Source organism: Odontomachus brunneus, unplaced genomic scaffold (assembly GCF_010583005.1).
Source record: "Odontomachus brunneus isolate Ranch 3 - 2012 unplaced genomic scaffold, Obru_v1 Obru_scaffold_162, whole genome shotgun sequence".
NCBI classification, from domain to species: domain Eukaryota; kingdom Metazoa; phylum Arthropoda; class Insecta; order Hymenoptera; family Formicidae; genus Odontomachus; species Odontomachus brunneus.
Genome location: NW_022639612.1, coordinates 606,022 through 626,099, shown reverse-complemented (window position 1 = coordinate 626,099; position 20,078 = coordinate 606,022). Strand labels below are relative to the sequence as shown.

General features: G+C 32.3%; 3 protein-coding genes across 5 annotated transcripts; 2 read left to right on the top strand and 1 right to left on the bottom strand.

The window, feature by feature from the left end:
• Nucleotides 1-844: 844 nt before the first annotated feature.
• LOC116850966 (DNA mismatch repair protein Msh2) lies at nt 845-14,335 on the top strand. Its single transcript, XM_032829859.1, has 15 exons — nt 845-1,029; nt 1,097-1,146; nt 9,691-9,814; nt 10,008-10,264; nt 10,393-10,560; nt 10,675-10,863; nt 11,039-11,433; nt 11,538-11,752; nt 11,896-12,213; nt 12,315-12,536; nt 12,667-12,899; nt 13,018-13,109; nt 13,239-13,461; nt 13,540-13,632; nt 14,107-14,335. The coding sequence occupies exons 1-15, from the start codon at nt 996-998 to the stop codon at nt 14,260-14,262; spliced, it is 2,769 nt and encodes a 922-aa protein (XP_032685750.1). The 5' UTR covers nt 845-995; the 3' UTR covers nt 14,263-14,335.
• Nucleotides 1,337-7,319, bottom strand: LOC116850965 (hornerin-like). 3 transcript variants are annotated; one of them, XM_032829857.1, is made up of 3 exons: nt 7,160-7,319; nt 4,502-6,565; nt 1,337-4,276 (listed from the first exon to the last, which is right to left on the bottom strand). In XM_032829857.1, exons 2-3 carry the CDS (start codon nt 6,549-6,551, stop codon nt 1,626-1,628), a joined length of 4,701 nt encoding a protein of 1,566 aa, XP_032685748.1. In that variant the 5' UTR covers nt 6,552-6,565; nt 7,160-7,319; the 3' UTR covers nt 1,337-1,625. The 3 variants fall into 3 exon arrangements, with proteins under 3 accessions (XP_032685748.1, XP_032685749.1, XP_032685747.1); XM_032829858.1 differs by having other exon boundaries at nt 1,337-4,348; nt 4,574-6,565; XM_032829856.1 differs by having other exon boundaries at nt 1,337-6,565.
• Nucleotides 14,336-14,762: 427 nt separating the features above from the next.
• LOC116850976 lies at nt 14,763-19,116 on the top strand. The gene is made up of 5 exons (XM_032829882.1): nt 14,763-14,983; nt 15,509-16,333; nt 16,594-16,957; nt 17,033-17,336; nt 17,531-19,116. Exons 1-5 carry the CDS (start codon nt 14,856-14,858, stop codon nt 17,650-17,652), a joined length of 1,743 nt encoding a protein of 580 aa, XP_032685773.1. The 5' UTR covers nt 14,763-14,855; the 3' UTR covers nt 17,653-19,116.
• Nucleotides 19,117-20,078: the final 962 nt, after the last annotated feature.

Below are 20,078 nucleotides of genomic sequence, written 5' to 3'. Positions count from 1 at the left end.
TCCGTGCTCAATGGGACGGCACCTTAAGGACCAATAATCACTGACCGTTCACTGATCAGCTATGTTTTCTGAACGCAGCCAATGATGATGAAAACTAGGCCTAAGAAAGTGGCAGCTCGTAGCGAAGATTTTTGCCCGTATTCATAGTCAGGCCTTATATTTAAGGCTTCCTTAAGTTCATCTTCAGATACTCTGTAGCCAATAAAATGATCCGTAGAGCATCTGAAGATGAACTTAAAGAGGTCTTAAATATAAGGCCTGACTATGAATACAGGCATTTGGCCCATATTCTGAATCCTCTTTTATCTATAAAAGTGTTTCTAAAAGAGACTTAGAAGCTACCTGATTGGTTGAGAAGCTACATTTAAGGCACTTTTATCGATAAAAGAGGATTCAGAATATGGACCTTTGGAATTAATATGAAGTGTCATCTCTAAGGTCCGGTTGTACCAACGTTATTTTGATTTTAAGTGACATTTAAATATATGTTTATCTTTAAAATTATGTTTATCTTTATTTATATAGAAAGAAAGATAAAGATAGATATATGTTTAAGTTTCGCTTAAAGCCAAAATAATGTTGGTGCAACCAGGCTTAAGCACTCGAAACTTATATAGACAAAAAATCGAAAATAATAGTATGATTTAACTATAGATTAAATGATGGGTTAATTGGACTTTTATTCTTTTGTAATAGAATTAAATAACAATAAAATTTAGCAATATTAAGTTAAAGAAATTGTCAATAAATAGGATCAATTAAATTTGAAAACACAACAATTATAATCGATATTTTAACCAAAAGGAATCGAACATCGATTCATCGAATATCGATTCACAGATCAAAATCGTTTATCTCTACGCGCGAATCAGTATTCATGAGTGCGTGAACAGTGAATGAAAGTGTGTAACGGAATATTGTAATTTAAGATATTATAAGTAATATCTTTTTTGTACCTTGCTTACTGCTTGTATTACATTCTATTTATTATAATCATGGCGGTGCAACCTAATCAACAATTTAGTATGGGTATGTGAAAATCTAACCAAAATCTCATGTGGCATTTCTATTATTCCAACATAATGATTTATTTTAGATCCTCCTACACAACAGGGTTTTGTCCGATTCTTTAAAAGTCTTCCGGAGGTGAGTATGCAAAAACTATGTTCTATTGCTAATATATAAAAGTAATTGTACAATTAAGTAAACTTCATGTTTACCTGTATGCAAATCATTGATGATATCATTTAATAAAAAAGGTAGATTTCATATGAGTATAATTACATAAAAATATATGAATGGAATAAGTTTGTGGTTATATAGAAAATAAATTTGATGCTCTTAGAAAAGGATATTTTTATTTTTAAATAAAATATGTGGATTGTGTCTTAGTTCTTTATACAATAATATGCTATAATACTAAGTTAGAATGTTAATTAGAATCTTGAACTTATGATATTGTGATTATGTATTTCATTGTTAATTTGCTTTATTTTCATTGGTAACTGCAAGTACATACATGTCAATCATAAATAGATGCAATTTTTCAAAATGTTTGAAATCCATATGACACACAGTTTATTTTATATAAATAAGTAATTTATAAAAAGAATAGAAAATTATATCTAACCAAAGATTTCTTTAGCTTTCTCTTTGGCTTTGTCATAAGTGCTTGTTATTTTATGACCAACTCTGCTCCAGAAAGATGACGTATCTTCTTTTGTTGTAGTCTCTATTACTTGCGTTGTAGTTTCTATCATTTTTGTAGTACTTACATCATCAACCTTATCAATATCTAGTTTATTTATCGGAGAAAAGGTAGTTTCCATTGACACAGGTTTCATTTCTCTTTCTCTAGGTTTCTCTCTAATGTCCCATGCCTCTCTGTCATATATAGGTGGCAAGGTAGCACTTGGTTTTGGTGTAATTCTTCTATAGATATCATCATTACGCAAAGCATCGTATGGTCCTCCACCATATACTTCCAGAATCCGTGATTCTAATTTAGGTTCTGCTTGACTTGATTGTTTATTCAGTTGTGTTGTTTCTTGTGAAATTCCAGTGTTCTGTAGTGGAATTACTGGAGTATATACAGACCTTTCATTAACTTGACTATACAAGGGAGATGTTTCAGATGTATGTGTGCTTTGTGTTTCTTGATTAAAGTCGAATGTATGCTTGCCTTGCGTTTCCTGTTGACTAAAATCAAACGGTTTTTGCTGCTGTTCCGTTTGTTGCGACATGGAATTATATTGGGGGTAATAAGTATTGTGTGAACTCTCAACATTAGTTAAGTCACTTGGATGATAAGTATAATGCCATTGTAAGCCTACTGTAGCGTCATTCGACTTATGTACCCAATGCAGGCGATCTATGTTTTCTTTTTCATTATCGAATCCATTGCTTCCTCGGCTCTGTTGATCTACAATTCTTGAGTTGTGATAATTGAATTGAGGATGTGTTTCACCACTACCATATTGGACAGTTCTTCTATCTTCATTTCTATTACCTATATCAGTTTGTGGATTTATCTCAATTGGTTTAGAAATATCATCAATATTTATATGTGATGGGTTTGAATCCTGTTTTTGATGTCGTTGCCTTGGTTTCGGTTTCGATGCCGGCCTTATTACTGTTTGTTGATCGTGATCAGTTTGTTGAGTAAAGTCTTGATTAAAATCTGTATTCGGTAACATTTGTCCTAACTGCCATTCAAATTCTTTGTTTTGCCTATTTTGTTGAGAAGAATGTTCCGTGTATTGATCATCATATCTCGGTCTAACAGGTTTCCATTGTTGCTCTCTTTGCTGTCCTTGTTCCGAATGTCGCGTCGTTTGTTGCGTGAAATAATCAAATCCGCCATCTTGCTGAGTTAAATCTTTATCCTGTTGAGAGAAGTCTTCCAAATGCCGATTTCCAGATCTTTGCGGCTGCTGCATTTGTTGTGCAAATTCTAGATGACCCATAGTCTGTTGCGTGAATTCATCACTTCCTTCTGTTTGTTGAGTGAAATGATGATTAAATTCCTCCAAATGTTGATTTTTTGGTTTGCTGACTTTATCTATTGGTTGGACATGTTGACCAAATTCAAGTTTATCATCCATTTGCTGCGTAATTTGCTCACTCTGCTGCGTTAAATCTTTCAGATGCTGATTATGTACAGTATGCCCGAATTCAAGTTTACTATTTGTTTGTTGTGTGAAATCGTGGGATCCGGTTGTCTGTTGTCCAAATTGTTCAGTTTGCTGTGTTAAATCTTCCAAATAATGATTTCCAACAGTTTGTTGTCCAAATTCAAGTTTATCACTCGTCTGTTGTGTAAAATCGTTTGATCCTGTTGTCTGTTGTCCAAATTGTTTAATTTGCTGTGTTAAATCTTCTGAGTGCTGATGACCAACAGTTTGCTGTCCTAATTCAAGTTTACTCGTCTGTTGTGCGAAACGATCAGACCCTGCTGTCTGTTGTTCAAATTGTTCAGTTTGCTGCGTTAAATCGCCCAAATGTTGGTCACCAACAGTATGTTGTCCGAATTCAAGCTTACCACTGGTTTGTTGTGTGAAGTCGTCTTCTGTTTGCTGCGTTAAATCCTCCAAATGCTGATTATCAACAGTTTGTTGTCCGAATTCAAGTTTACTACTTTGTTGCGCTACATCATCGGATCTCTCTGTTCGTTGTGACAATTGTTCAATTTGTGTTAAATGCTTTAGTTGTTGACTATCAGTCTGCCCATAGTTAAACTCACCAACCGTTTGTTGCGTGAAATCGTCAGATCCTGCAGTTTGTTGCTCGAATTGCTCACTTTGTTGTGTTAAATCCTCCACATGCAAATTACCAACGGTGTGTTGTCCGAATTCCAACTGACTTTCTGTCTGCTGCGTTGAATCTTTCAAGTGCTCATTACCTACAGTTTGCTGCCCGAATTCGAGTTTACCACTGGTCTGTTGCGTGAAGTCATCTGATCCTTCTGTTTGTTGCGTAAATTGTTCGCTCTGTTGTGTTAAATCTTCCAAATGTTGATTATCTCCAGTTTGCTGTCCGAATTCGAGTTTACCACTGGTCTGTTGCGTGAAGTCATCTGATCCTTCTGTTTGTTGCGTAAATTGTTCACTCTGCTGCGTTAAATCTTCCATGTGCTGACTACTCAGATGCTGATTATCCGCAGTTTGTTGTCCAAATTCCAGTTTACCACTTGTTTGCTGCGTTATTTGTTCGCTCTGTTGTGTTAAATCTTCCAAGTGTTGATTATCTCCAGTTTGCTGCCCGAATTCAAGTTTACCACTGGTCTGTTGCGTGAAGTCGTCTGACCCTTCTGTCTGCTGCGTGAATTGTTCACTCTGTTGCGTTAAATCTTCCAGGTGCTGATTATTCAGATGTTGATTATCCGCGGTTTGTTGTCCAAATTCCAGTTTACCACTTGTTTGCTGCGTTATTTGTTCGCTCTGTTGTGTTAAATCTTCCAAGTGTTGATTATCTCCAGTTTGCTGCCCGAATTCAAGTTTACCACTGGTCTGTTGCGTGAAGTCGTCTGACCCTTCTGTCTGCTGCGTGAATTGTTCACTCTGTTGCGTTAAATCTTCCATGTGCTGACTACCTACGGTTTGTTGTCCGAATCTTTGAGACTGTTGCGTCAGACCTTCCAATTGCTGCGATTCTTGGCCGAACTCCTGATGTTGCTGCGTGAGATCGTCGTGCTCGGTTGTTTGATGTTGATGCTCGTCTACGAAGCCATGGTGATCGTCTCGCTTGTATTTCCTATGATATCTGCTCTCTTGCTGGTATTGTTGAACCTCTTCGTTGCAGTCGGCAGCACCCTGTGCCACATGGCTCAAATCCAAAGAGCCGGTAACTAACTGTCCCGAGCTCGTTCTGTAGGCGGAATTATAGGTGTTGCCGCTGGTGTGCGCGTGGGAATCATATCCCTGTGCTGCGGTGCGATGACGATTGAGATGCTCGTTGTATGCGTCTCTGTCGTAATGCGCTCTGTTCGCATGACCGTAGGACATACTACGATCCGGATATAGGTTCCCACCAGTGCGGCTGGAGGAACTCCAGTGCTCTTCGTAGTGTGTCGTTTGACCTTGTCTGCTGGGATAGGTACCTTGGTTTGGGCTTGGATGGTACACGTGTTGAGAGTTGTCTGCGAATAGCTGGTTCCGCGCTATGCTGGACTGATGGGTGCTAGAGGCGATCGCACGCTGAGTGTCGTCGACTGCATGATGTCCAATAGAATGTACGTTGTGCAAGTTTGACTGATAATTGTCTCTGATAATGGGTCTCTGGAGGTAGCCAGAAGACGCTGGACTCAAGTGAGGTAAATGAGTCGGTTGAGACGTGGGATGTACTTGAGACACATAAGTTTCGTGGCTCTGGTAAGTTCTTTGGCTGTCTGTACCGTATGTACCTGCACTCGTGGAGGGATACGTGTATGGTATGTGTTGTCTGGTATCAGTGGATATTTCTCTCTGCTGTTGATCGGCATAATGATGCATAGTTCCGGTAGACGGAACGCGATGGTGAGTCAGTTGTTGTCTGTATGTATCACTTTCGGCAGTTTGGAGATCATCGCTGCGGGAGCCAACTGTTTCCTGCGTCAGACTCTGAGCAGAATTCGTGTGCGCGCTAGAGGTCACATGATCGACGTTGGACGTCTGATGGAACTCTCTTCTGAAGTCGTCCAGCTGCTTGTGCAAGTTTTGCTGTAATTCGTGATGCAAATCCTGCAGGTTTGTCGAACCGACATCGACTTGAGGAACGCCGGATGTGCTATAACTGGAGGTGTAATTCTTTTTGAAATAACGGACCTTTTTAGGCCCAGTCACGTATTGACCTTCCTCTTCAAAGACGCGCCCGTGGCCTCCGTCGGTTCCATAAGAGTCCACTCTACTCCAGTTTTGCGGAATCATCTCCGTATGGTAACTCGTATCACTCGTTTGGCTGCTGCTGCTATCTCCGGAGACGTGTTGATTCACTTGCGAGTGGCCGCCGTATTCTCCAAAGTCCTCCAACCTTTCGCTCTGGTTGTTGGTTTTTCTTGACGATGAATGCGTCTGTTGACTGTGTACTCTGTTATATCCGCTTTCTTTTGTAACCAACGTTGCTCCTGCCTGATTGTATGCGCTTTGAGAATCGAGGTTACTTGGAACGTATATCGACTCGTGTCTTCGATGACCGGTTAATTGATCTGATTCTATTGTACCATCCATACCCGCATCACCTACGTTGCCCGTACCGTAGGATGAAGTAAAGTTCTTTTTATAATACCGTACTCTCTTCGAGCCTTCCACATATTGTCCTCGTTCTTCATGGACCTTGCCATGTCCATTGTCCGTGTCGTACCGATTGTGTTCGGTCCAGTTCCCTGGTTTAGCATAATCACGCTCGTTCAAATTCGTGCTTCCTTGAATTAAACCAGCATGATCTTGATAACCACCGGACGTTTGGCGACTTTGGTAGGATGAATGGTACAAGTTACAAGATTCTATGCAGCCACTTGGTGCGGATAATGCTTGAGCAAATAATGCGGATAAAACAATTATTTGACCCACCGCCATAGTCCTGCTCTGACCTGTGAAATAAAGAAACAAAAAGATTTGGATAAATTTACATTTTCTTCCTCTTTTTAATTAATATTTCGAGATTTAAAGTAACAAAATTCTGTTTATAAAAAATTTGCAGTTTTTAAAAAGCATATTATTATTTATTTATTTACGCATACAGAAGAAAACTTGCAGTAAATCTTTGTTAGTAAATTTATTAAAGTATAAATGATTTTAGAAGTTATATTATTTTAGAACTTTGTTATGAGGAAGAAAGGACTTTCGCAAATTAATTTTTAGAAGCATGGTGATAAAACATTATCTTTCAAATTGAGTAATAACAATAATCGATAACTTGGAAAGAGAAGCAGAGAGAGGGAGAGAGAGAGAGAGAGAAAGAGAGAGATATGGAGATATATCAATATAAATTAAAAATTTCTTTGAGCACATTAATTAATTTCTCAAAATCAGAAATTCGATTTTAATAATGAAAGAAGAAGAAATATAACTTCAGATGCATAAGTTAAATCTTTATGTTTTTTTACTTTGCCAAAATTAGTACTTTCACATTTGTACACTTAATTCACATTTGTCGTTATTGAAGCGATGCAACGTTTGATTACCTTGTATAATAAAGGAGATGCACACTTATAATTCAGTTGTTAATGCAGAGATGTTCTCACTAACACTGTAGGCTGACATATAGCAAGAACAGATGGCTGCAAATCCATTTATGTTCTTTGCCCCCTTCTCATCGATGATTCTCAAAGCATTCTTTTCCTTTTCGCTCTTACGTATTAATAATCTGTTCTTTTTATCCATTGCAGTTCGGACTCGTCTTTATCGCATACAATTCTCAGGAAATCAAAAGTGGGTTGTATCATTGCATTATAAAAAACAGATACATTCCTATTTGACTCGTGCGTAATATATTTGTCAGATATATAAATTCTTGTCGCTAATATGCATATTTGCATTGTTCTGTGAGGTTGAAATTGTGGATTATATTTTATTCTCTCATGCTGAACATAGTTTTCTTTTCTACTCTTGACAGCTTCTGTGTGAGATCAGTGTTAGAAATATATATACCTTGTCATAAACATTTTTTACTTGAAGATAAACGACTCCTTACTTGAAGTTCTCGCAAACTTGTCTATAACCATGCGTTAAAATACATTACACGGAAAAAACATTATATGTAGAGAAAAATTTTTTACGAGGAATACGTTCGTTTGTCCGAATAGAATGTTAGATATCTTTTCAGTGAAAAATAGCAGATACAACATGATCGTACATTTACAACAATTATATTTAAACACAACATATTTAAGAAACTTGTATCTATCTTATTTTTTTTTAATTTACTTATATCCTCTTAGATTACCCACACGACAACATTCTTGAATAAAAAAATACATGATGCATTTTACTCATGTTGTACATATGTATATGATAATCAGCGTAACTCCACGACTTCCAGGTAGTAATTACAAGTGGTTTTCCATATTTGGCTTGATGTGTCATTGCTTAAGTCATTCTGAATTGGTAACATTCTTGTCGAGATGATCAGACTCTTTTTCATTCAGTAACACTCAGATTTCAAGGTTGCTATTACGTAAAAATCATAACTTCCCCAGAGAGAGTGACATGTTTCTTTTTAATTATATACTATAAAAATGAAATTCACTTTATAAATGTGTTCTCATCTTACACTTATTTTATATTTCATTGAAATAATATAGTGTATTTTTGAATGAAGGTTGTAAAAGATGAATTGCTTGTAAAAACAAGACAACGATGGCCTACTTATAACAGAAATTACTGACCTTCCTGGAATATGAACTGTGACCTTTTATCACACTAAGAATGAATAATGTTTCCATGAGAGCATGACGACCTCAATATATAGGTATCATTGAAGCTGATGGGGATTCCCCATCAGAAGGCTAGCATATGAAGATGGAAAGCTCCCATCCACATATAAGTCATTACAGAAATATTTACGTCAAACAAGATTTATTTTACGTTTATACAATTACTTATATAAAGATTCAGCATTCTATCGATATTTTATTATTCATTCTTTTATTCTCCATAGAGAACTCGGATAATATTGTGTAAATTATGTATTATTAAAAAATCATCTAAATAGGATTATATGAGAATAATATAAGGTGTATTATTCTTAGCAATCTATATAGGATGTATAGATTCTTAGCAATCTCAGAACATTTCCAAATAATATTAGTGGGAAGAACATTCACTTATTATTTTGCTAAATTGTAAAATGAAACGATTTGAAAATTTTTGCGTCTTTCTAGTACAAGGAAAATACATTGATTGAAAGTCCCAGCTTCTGTGAAACCATGCGCATCGAAGTTATGACGACCTATGACACCCTGACCCTCTGATAGACATTGACCTACAGATACGTTACAAGATTTTCGATTTCTCAGAAGTATAAAATATACGACAATATTTCGTACACGGTACCACATTAAATAAACGTAAAAATATCTGTCAGAAATTTCTAATAGATAAAAGTATATTATTATACTTACATAGTATTTAATAGTACAATATAGAGTATGGAATTTAAATAAAAATTATGTAATAAATTATTAAAATATTTTATGATATATTTCTACAAAGTTTTTTTCATTATTTTTTAAATAAAAGTTAATATATTTAATTTTATGAATATATTATGTAATAATCGTTATATACTATATGAAATCGTATTTTTTATATATATGAAATTTAAGAATAAGATTGTTATATATCTACAAATTATAGATGCATATATATTACGGTATATAATGTAATGTTCATGGTTTTGAAATTGTAATTGTAACATTATTTTAGAAAGATATGTATTTATCTTAGAAGAGCTTACGAGTTATACAAATGGGTCAAGGATGACTTTAAATGATAAATTTACAGCATGAGATTCAGTTCACAATATGCAATGACGCATTATGTGTTCCCGTTTCGTCATATGATCTTGGAATATTAAAGAGAATCTAATGGAAAATATAATGTTTTAATAATATAAATTTTTCAAGACATTTCTTTAGTTTGCATAATATTGTGAAACTCGAAAAAATTCTTGATTGACAAAATTTATTAATAATTTAATAATTGTATGTTTCAGAAATTAAACACAACTATACGGTTTTTCAATAGATCGGATTATTATACAGTGCATGGAAGTGATGCCTTGTTTGCTGCACAAGAAGTATTTAAAACAACATCTGTTTGCAAGATGATTGGAGCTGGTAAATATCACTTAAATATAAAAAAGTTTTATATATCCTGAAATGCTTGCTTATTAAATATTTTAGAGGCTGATATATTTTGATATACGCTCAAATTGTTATAAATATTTGCTAAACAGTTATTTTTATTTTTAATTTGTTATTGAAATATTAAAAAAATATATTATACTAATAAAATTATTTTTTAACGCAGAGCCACATAAAACGGAAGGAGTTATACTCAATAAAGGTCACTTTGAAACATTTGTGCGTGACTTGTTGTTGGTAAAGCAATATAGAGTAGAAGTTTATGTCAATCAAGGCTCCTCTAAGAATCAAAATTGGATCTTGGAGTACAAAGGCTCGCCAGGCAACTTATCTCATTTCGAAGATATTTTATTTGGTAATAATGACATAGCTGTGGGTGTATCTGTAATAGCTGTGAAACTGGGTATAGAAGGAAAATCCAGAGTAAGTTACAGATAATAAAGTGATAATAATATAATAACTTATATACATATAATACTCTTGAAAGATTATATATATACGTTTGTGTGTAAAAGTATTGTAGTATTGTAGATTATTTAAAAATTTTTTAGGTCGTCGGTTTAAGCTGTGTGGACGTGGTTTCAACGTTAATTTCAGTTGCTGAGTTTCAAGATAATGAGTCATTTTCGAATTTAGAAGCACTCGTTGTAACTCTTGCACCAAAAGAATGTTTATTAATTCAAGGGGAAGGCAGTTATGAATTCCAGAATCTTAAACAGGTATATATTGAAATATTCTGCTTTTGTATTAAAATTGCATGAAGTGTCGTGTACTGTAGTGTAAGATATTTTGACACATACACAATGTTGAAATTTTTATTTATCTTTTCTTAGCTAATGGAAAGAAGCAACGTATTGGTGACTGTAAGGAAAAAAAATGAATTTTCCAGTGATTCAATTATAGAAGATTTAAACACATTGATAAAATTTAAAAAGGGACAAAAACAAGATGCTCAATCTTTATCTGAAGTTAATTTAAGTATAGCTATGTCTGCCACATCTGCTCTCATCAAGTATTTAGATGTAAGTGTTGTTATAATTTCATTTTCAAAACATTTTTATACTTAAAATGTCACACTTTTATTATATCAAATTTTAGTCATACATTTTTTATAGAAATAATTTTCCTTGAGATATTTAATATTTATTATAAAAGTTAAGAAATTTTACAGCATTTATATAATTCATAATTTTTTAGTTGACATCAGATGAAGGTCATATGAATCAGTTTGTCCTAAAACAAGTGGAGCAATCACGATATTTAAGATTGGATTCTGCGGCAATAAAAGCTCTTAACATCGAGCCTCGTGTTGATTCAGCCTCCAATTTACATGGGAATCCCGCCGCCAGTATTTTAACATTACTAGATAAATGTAGAACTGCACAGGGTCATAGATTGATCGCACAATGGGTTCGTCAGCCTCTTAGAGACTTATCTCTAATAAAAGAACGACATGACGTCGTTGAATTATTAGTGAAAAACAATGAATTGAGATCTACTCTTTGCGAAGATTATCTGAGACGTATACCTGATTTGCAACAACTTGCAAAGAAGCTGGCTAGGAAAAAGTCAGTGTTGCAAGACTGTTATAAGTGAGTCATCTTGTTATTATGAAGTAATGAAGCTGCCATTACAAAATATTGATATGTTTATAAAAAAAATATATTCGCATGTTTCTTATTTGTATGCATTTTAGAATTTACTTGTGCGTATCATACTTGCCGAAGTTATTAGAGCAACTTGCATCAGAAGCGAATCTGGCTGCACTAAAAGCGATGATAATAGATCCTTTGAAAGAACTTATTGAGGATATGGATAAATTTCAACAATTAGTGGAACAAACAATCGATTTAGATGCTGCTGAGAAGGGAGACTTCATGGTTAATGCAGGATTTGCGGATGACTTTAAAGGTATATGTAACGATCTTTAATTTTAATTATATTTACTTTTTATTTAGCAAAACAATATATTCAAAGTATATTTAAAATATAAATAAAATTTCGATATAAAAAACTATATAATTTCTTAATAATTTTTTAATATTGCTATGTAGCTCTAAAAGATGCCATGGATGAAACAGAGGAAATAATACAACAACAACTCAGTAAAGTGGCGGATGATCTCCTTTTGGAGGCAGGGAAAACGATAAAATTAGAATCTAATCAACAATTCGGTTATTACTTCCGTATCACATTAAAGGAAGAGAAAATACTCCGGAATAAGAAACATTACAACATTTTGGATTCTAACAAAGCTGGTGTGAGATTCCGAAATAGTAAATTAAGTGAATTGAATGATGATTTTATAGCTGTCAGAAATAAATACATGGATAAACAGAAAGATGTTATTGCTGAGATTATGGGAATTGCAGGTTTGTTGTGGGCTAATGCTCTATTGATTGGATAGAGGTTATCCAGATATATATAAAACATTACAACAATATAAATATTAATTAACATATTATGTATATAGCTGGTTATAGTGAAACAGTACGTGCTATCGGTGGCGTATTGGCATGTCTCGACGTTCTCACTGCATTTGCTTCTGCTGCAGTAAGTGCTAACAAAGTGTATGTGCGCCCTAATATGGTGCCAAGTGAAGAAGGTGAACTGAATCTCGTTCAAATTAGACATCCGTGTCTGGAGATGCAACAAGGAATAGACTACATTGCTAACGATGTTAATTTTAAGCGAGGTAAGGTGACAAATGTTCTCGATGCAAACTGATTTCTCATGGGACTGTTACTAATAGAATTGTTTCAGTTATAAATTGTTAATATTATCAGAAATTCTTCGAGTATTACTTTTAATTTATTTATTCATAGATCAGTGTCATTTTTGTATTATAACTGGGCCAAATATGGGAGGTAAAAGTACTTACATTAGATCTGTTGGTGTAACCGCACTGATGGCTCACATTGGTAGTTTTGTCCCTTGTGATGAGGCAACTATATCATTATTAGACTGTATATTGGCTCGAGTGGGAGCTGATGATTCTCAGTTGAAAGGATTGTCGACATTTATGATGGAGATGATAGAAAGTGTTGCTATTTTAAAAGTAATTAATATTATATTTACTGTTACATATAAATATTTAACTTATATACATATATATATATATATATATATATATATATATATATAATATTGTAATATATTATGTATTTCGGATGCAGACGGCAACATGTAACTCTTTAGTAATTATCGATGAATTGGGTAGAGGAACATCAACCTATGAGGGTTGCGGAATCGCTTGGTCGATAGCAGAGTGAGTATTTAATGGATATCTAATAGGGAAGTTGTCATTTCTGTTAATTTATTTCATATGAAGAAAAAATTTATAAAATACGATAACATATTATTATTTATATTAAAAGCATTTTATGATTTTATTTAGATATTTGGCAAAGGAAATTAAATCGTACTGTCTTTTTGCTACACATTTTCACGAGATCACCAAACTAGCAGAAGAAATACCTACTGTAAAAAATCAACATGTCACTGCTCTTGTTGAGGATAACAAGTTGACATTACTTTATAAAGTAAAACCGGGAATTTGCGATCAAAGTTTTGGTCTACATGTCGCAAAAATGGCCAATTTTCCTCAAGATGTAATAGAGGTATATCTTTGTTCTACTTGTTTTACATAATTTTGTGTATATGTATATGTTTTGTATGTTATTACATACAACTTTCAGTTTGCTAAAAGAAAACAAGCAGAACTTGAAGATTATCAAGGTGTAGTTTTTGAAGGATCTGATAATTCCCAGAAGAAACAAAAGATTATTCAGGTATTTCTATTTAATATTTTATTTTAATATTTTAATATTTTTTAAAAATATTTTGTTATTTTAATTTTTTATATTTTAATTATTTTATATTTTAATATTTTATTCTAATATTTTATTATAATGTTTTATTTAATATTTTATTTATATTCTATATTTTTATTTTATATTCTATATTTTATTTTAATATTTTTAATATTAATTTTTAACATTTTTTAGAAATATTTTGTTATTTTAATTTTTTATATTTTAATTTTTTTATAATTTAATATTTTATTCTAATATTTAATTTAATATTTTATTTATATTCTATATTTTATTTTAATATTTTTAATATTTATGTTTCTCTAATAAAACAATTGGAAGAACAAATATGTTATATGTATGGTAATTTATGATATGTAATAATATTTGAATATTTGCAATTAATAAGAACAGTGATTGATAATAATTTTAAGTTACATAATGTTATTACAGGAAGCTGAAACACTAATTTCACAATTTCTTACAAAATGCAATTCTTTGGATCAATCTTTATCTGATGCCGATTTAGTAAAACAGATATCATCACTGAAGGAAGATGTCCTTTCTCACAAAAACTCTTACATTGAAGCATTATTCACCGCATCTTAAGTAAAATCAAGAATTGTATTGTGTTAGCAATGCATTATAGAAAAAAGATAATATGATAAATAGTATTATTTTTGTATCTTTGTTCCATATTCTGAACTTTCTTTTATTGGTAAAAATATCCCTAAAAGCGATTTTTAGATGATCAGATTTATAAGTCACTTTTAGAGGCGTTTTTAGTATTAAAAGAGAATACGAAGTATGGTCCTTGTATGTTTATTCCAAACCGTGCGAAATACTGTATAAGTAAGTTTTATTAAACTGATTTTTTGTACAAATGTCATATTTATATATACATCATTAATCTCGCCTTCATGCACATTATTAATTGCATCCCGTGATTTCTCCGGAAAGGATTTTCGGGATTGGAATTTGAAGTAGAATGGAAGTGTTTAATTATCATTACAAAATACCCGCAGTTACAATATTCTCACGATTATACCGTTTGCTGATAACATATTGATTCATACTACCGCTATTGTAACCTTGAACTTGACTAGCGTATTCGTTCGGTCCTGGGGAGTGTCGGGAGTGTCTGAAGGCCTGTATCAGTGACTGTTGATCGTACTTTTCTATCGTTTTTATCAATAATAATTATGGATCCCGCGGTCTTCCCGGAGGAAATTTGGATTAAGATTTTATTATACTGCGATGTACCTGACATTATTGCGTTTGGCAGCACTTGCAAATACTTAAGGAAAACATCGGACACCGATTATCTGTGGTGAGTGCTTAGGTTAAGTGTACATAAAATTCTCGACAAGACGAGCAATTTTGACAAACTTATAAGTAATATATCCCTAATATGCACGATTCCGACGCATGAATTCAATATCAATTTCATTTACTAATCTTACGTAATTCATCATTTGAAATTTTTGTATGATAAAAGTGATCCAACCTCCTTTTTTGGAGAGTAGTATCTAATATCAAATATAACATAAGCATACGAGAAACTTAATGATATTTAAGAAATTTCAAATACTAACACTCAGTATTTCAAACGAAATTATTTTGAGTATACAGTTAGTATACTTCATATTCTAATAAATTTTTAATTTTTTTTTATAACAAAATATATTAATATATTTTGTTGAAACATTCCCAGAGAAATTTTTAAAGTTTCTAGTAATAAGTTCTTGAGCCAAAATTGGTTCTTGAGATGTATAACGAATATCATGTATGAGTTATATGATATATATTGTTAGTTTTTCTAGGTTTTAAGATAATATATTTTATATTATTTTAGGAAGATGAAATGGCTGCAGCTGATTTCTAAGGTACATTTTAAATTCCCAGATATAAAATGTCTACAGTTACTTAGTGTTAGTTTCAAAGCCATGTGCTATAGATTGCACATGGTGATAACACTGGGAGAAAATGCACCTTTTCCAAAATGTTACCACTGCAGTGGCTATACATGTCAAAGGAACTGTGTAGAAGGTTCCAGTGCTAAGGTGGTGATTGAGATTGGAAATAAATATACATGGGTTATTACACCATTTTTTGGATTGAGAAGACACTTTTCAATGTTTGGTATTCCAAGATACAATAATAAAACTCATGTGGAACAAACGCAGACGCAAAATATTCCTAGCAGTAGCACACGCTCAAAACCTGAAACAAAGTCTCTAGCGAAGAGATTGAAATTATTGAAATTGTCGGAATTGGCAACTGCCAAGATTCCACGGCCAAGTGGCCCGTTTTGCGTTTTCTGCAACCCTGTAAAATTGTACAGAGAGAAACGAAGATTAGTCACACATCAGAACGATCCATTGTGTTATACCAGACCAAATCCGATTTATCAGAAACTCATAAATGGTTATTGTACTGACACAGTTGAAGTTCTCGGAATTCCGAACGTGGATATTGTGAGTCCGGCGGAGGCATTATTGTGCGAAGGCACATTCCCAGTTCTTAAAACCTTCATTGATCACTTGTTCCACCAAATGAGTTTAACTACGACATTAAGAAAGCCGAATACGGTACTCATGTTTTGCGAACCATTGGCTATGCATCCAACGTTGAGGAAACAATTATTACATTACTTGTTCCAAGAGGTTAAAGTAGCGAGGTATGGCTATCCATTAATATTATTCAAAATATACTCTTTACACAGAGTATCCTGCCGCTATTATTGCTGCATTATATAAATATAGATATACTGAAAAATATTTAAAATAAAAAATCAAAGGAGCGGTAATAGTTGTGGGACGTAAATTCTGTGTATCTTTAAGAGACAAAATATATATTATATTATTTATTATATTTATATTATATATTATAAACATCTTAATAGCTAGTTTTACAATTTTACAACTAGAGATATTGCAGAGTATGCCTGGTACCTAAACCTTTAGCAGCATGTGCCATGCTGGATGTCGAAACTTGCGTAGTAGTCGACAGCGGTGCTCTAAGCACAACGGTAGCTGTCGTAATTGGAGGTCGGGTTATACCACAGCGCTGGAGGCTGCTGCCTGTAGGTGGTTGGCACGTTGCTTATCATTTGAAGCAAGCTTTGCACTGGCAGCCAAAGGAGTACCATCAAATTCCTATATCCTATCTAGATATTCTGGCTGTTAAAGAAAGATGCAGGCTGAGTTATAACATTAAGAACGAGGAGAAACGTTTGGGACCGAAGGCGAGAGAACACATTAATCTTCGAGTTGATAGCTATGCAGATTATAAGCAATTTTGGGTATGTGTATATATCAAGATATGTTAACGTACATATATTCAGACTTGTGATAACAATATATTCTATTCTTTTCAGAGAGTATCCTTAGGATCTGAATTGTATATAGCTCCTGAAATGATGTATATCAGTCTTGGCCTGCCTCAAGTTATAAAAGATGTGACTTCGGGACTATCGGAGGATGAAATGCACGATTGTCTTTCGCATATTCTACTTACTGGTGGGAACACAGATCTTTCGGGTTTCGAATTGAGACTTACTAAAGACCTAGTTGAACTATTGCCAGAGTATAGCAATATTTTAGAAGTGAGAAGTTGTCCTGGTACACACAGTTGGAATGTCGCAATGGGATCTACATATGTGCCTTTAGCTGTGCATCCGGGTAAGCATCGACATATTTTACTCATAACTTCGCACATAAGACTAATTAGAATCGCAATAAGCACAACGATAAAATCAGTATGAATATTAATAAAAAGAGATTGTGAAGAATATAATAAGAAATATATCGAAATGCATTAGAGAATATATGCGCAAATACAATAAAACCAAATAATCATAAAACGCATTTCACAGATAAAACTCCTCCGGAATATATTGAAGGTAATCCATTTTGGTTGTCACGAGAGGAATATGTATTATTTGGATGTGAATCTCTAGAACACAGTAATGAAGATATAATAGGTGATACTTTATAATATTAACGCCTCACTTACATATAGCCATAAGATACGCGCGATTACATAATGCATAATATCGAGAAAGTAAATGTTACCATCATTAAGTATATATTTTCTCTTATATATATATTGTCTATAAATTGAAGAAATTATTTAAATAGTTGAAGGGGCCTGAAACATTCCAAAGTATAACTAGCATGTTCACTATTTAAGGGCACCTGAATGTGTTTCTCAAATTTTGCTATTTAAAATTTGTTTACTATGCTAATATAGTACACATGTAAGATATATACTAGATGTTCTATTTTTCAATCTATGCCGAATGAAATGTTCGAAACGAGACAAGATACGAAAGACTTTACGTTAATTTAAGTTATTTATTTTATATCAAATATTATATCTCATAAAAGTAGTAATTTTTTTTAGATGTGTTAAACGTAGATATTTTAACTTTATTTGGATATTAATAAAAAGATTTATGTATGTATATATACAGTTGTTCTATAACTAAAATATTCTAATAGTATATTCTGAGATTTAATTAGAATTAAAAATTCTAATACAGAAACTAAGTATAGTACTAAAGCATAATACAAAACATAGCATAATCAGTTTACTCAGGCTCATGATTATGCATACCTATCATTCATTTGTTGTTGATTTTTACACAGCTCAATTGATATATATATATATTTTTTTAAATAATATATGTAATAGAAGAGAGAGACACTATATGCAATTCTACGATTTGTTACTTATATTTTGTACAAGAACTAGACTTTTTGCATAGATAAAAGGAACATCTTGTATATATGCTCTAAAACTGCCCCCATTAACTTTGAAACTTATGGCATTTAAATTTTCACATACACTCTATATATCTATTATTAGGAATATTAATAGTAATTGAAGAAACTATGAAGCTTTATATAAAGCTAATTGATAGTTGCAGAGTAGTTTCGTACATTCGTTACTAGCTCTATCAGGACTATATTAGCACTTGATGCTATTCAAGCCAGTGCAATGTTACATGTTGATGGCATGAATATTTTAAAGCTGCAATATGAAATTTTAGTGCCATCTAAGCAAGTTTAAATCATAAAGCTATTATTTTTTATGTACATAGCATTTAGTGAATTGTTTTGTAAATATAGAATAATGAAGCCGCTTGAATTAAAACAGATCATTATATCGATAACGTCAAACAAGTAATATATATAATGCTGAATATAGTATTTCCAAAAATTGTTCACCATTTCGTACATTTATATCACAGAAATCTTGCCAAAAGAAGTATGTGAATGTTAAAGAGAGAAAGCGACAGAGTAGACACACATTTCTAGTCACTTTAGACATAAGTAGGTTTAAATATAGGTTCATAAAAACGGGAGATTTCTTTCTCCCTCTCACCCTCTTTCTCTCTCTTCCAAGATAAGGTAAATAATAATCGCATTAGTAACTTCTAATAAATAAAAAAAAAAAGATACAATGAATCTTTAGATAATATAATTTCATGAAATACGAAGATATTGTTACTATAATTTTTGTTATTAAAAAGCATAATTTTATGAATAAGATATAATTATTGAAATGATTATTCTTAATCTGTACAGATATCTTATTAATTAAGAGAATATTGACTTTGATAGCTGTAATTAGCATACACATATTTAAGGTGAGTTAAATACATTATATTTAAATAAGAATATACACACACACACACACACACACACATATATATATATATATATATATATATATATATATGTATATATATATAGTGTATCTAGCATAGACGTGTTAATTACAGAGAAAAGTAATATTGTATATGCTACATTATAAAAGACGTTTATATTAAAAAAATATCAATATAAATCATTATTGTGTTAGCTATTAAAACTTTTTCAAGGGGACTTGTTTAGATGTCAACAGATCCGGCGTATAGTATCAATCCTGTGAAAAGCTAAAATGTAAGTATGATATTTTCAACAAATTAACACAGAGTAGTTCGTAATGCAACATGCATATGCTATATCTTTTTACTTTCTCTTTTATTGTTTGTAACATATAAGTGAATTTTTCTTAGATATTCTTAATATAAAGAAACATACTTTTATATACACAATATCTTTGAATTAAATATAAATTATATATCCGATTTATATATAATGGTCATCTATGTATACATTGGTTTACTGTATTCAGATTATATTTTGAAAAGTTGAAAAATATTTCCTATTTGTAAAAAGTACAGAGTATAAAATATCACACATATGTTTAAAATAGTATACCAGTTTATAAAAAATCTTATTTTGTATTCCAATCTAAAATATTTGTATGTATATACTATATAGTTTATACTTTGGTTATATATATATATATATATATATATATATATATATATATATATATATATATATATATATATATATATATATATGTAT

Bases quoted from the DNA above. Each gene is read 5' to 3' on its own strand.
- LOC116850976 (XM_032829882.1), top strand. From the start codon at position 14,856: ATGGATCCCGCGGTCTTCCCGGAGGAAATTTGGATTAAGATTTTATTA. The intron at 16,334-16,593 runs GTATGGCTATCC...GAGATATTGCAG, and splicing joins CAAGAGGTTAAAGTAGCGAG to AGTATGCCTGGTACCTAAAC. The intron at 17,337-17,530 runs GTAAGCATCGAC...CGCATTTCACAG, and splicing joins GCCTTTAGCTGTGCATCCGG to ATAAAACTCCTCCGGAATAT.
- LOC116850966 (XM_032829859.1), top strand. From the start codon at position 996: ATGGCGGTGCAACCTAATCAACAATTTAGTATGG. The intron at 1,147-9,690 runs GTGAGTATGCAA...TGTATGTTTCAG, and splicing joins TCTTTAAAAGTCTTCCGGAG to AAATTAAACACAACTATACG. The intron at 12,537-12,666 runs GTAAGGTGACAA...ATTTATTCATAG, and splicing joins CGATGTTAATTTTAAGCGAG to ATCAGTGTCATTTTTGTATT.
- LOC116850965 (XM_032829856.1), bottom strand. From the start codon at position 6,551: ATGGCGGTGGGTCAAATAATTGTTTTATCCGCATTATTTGCTCAAGCA.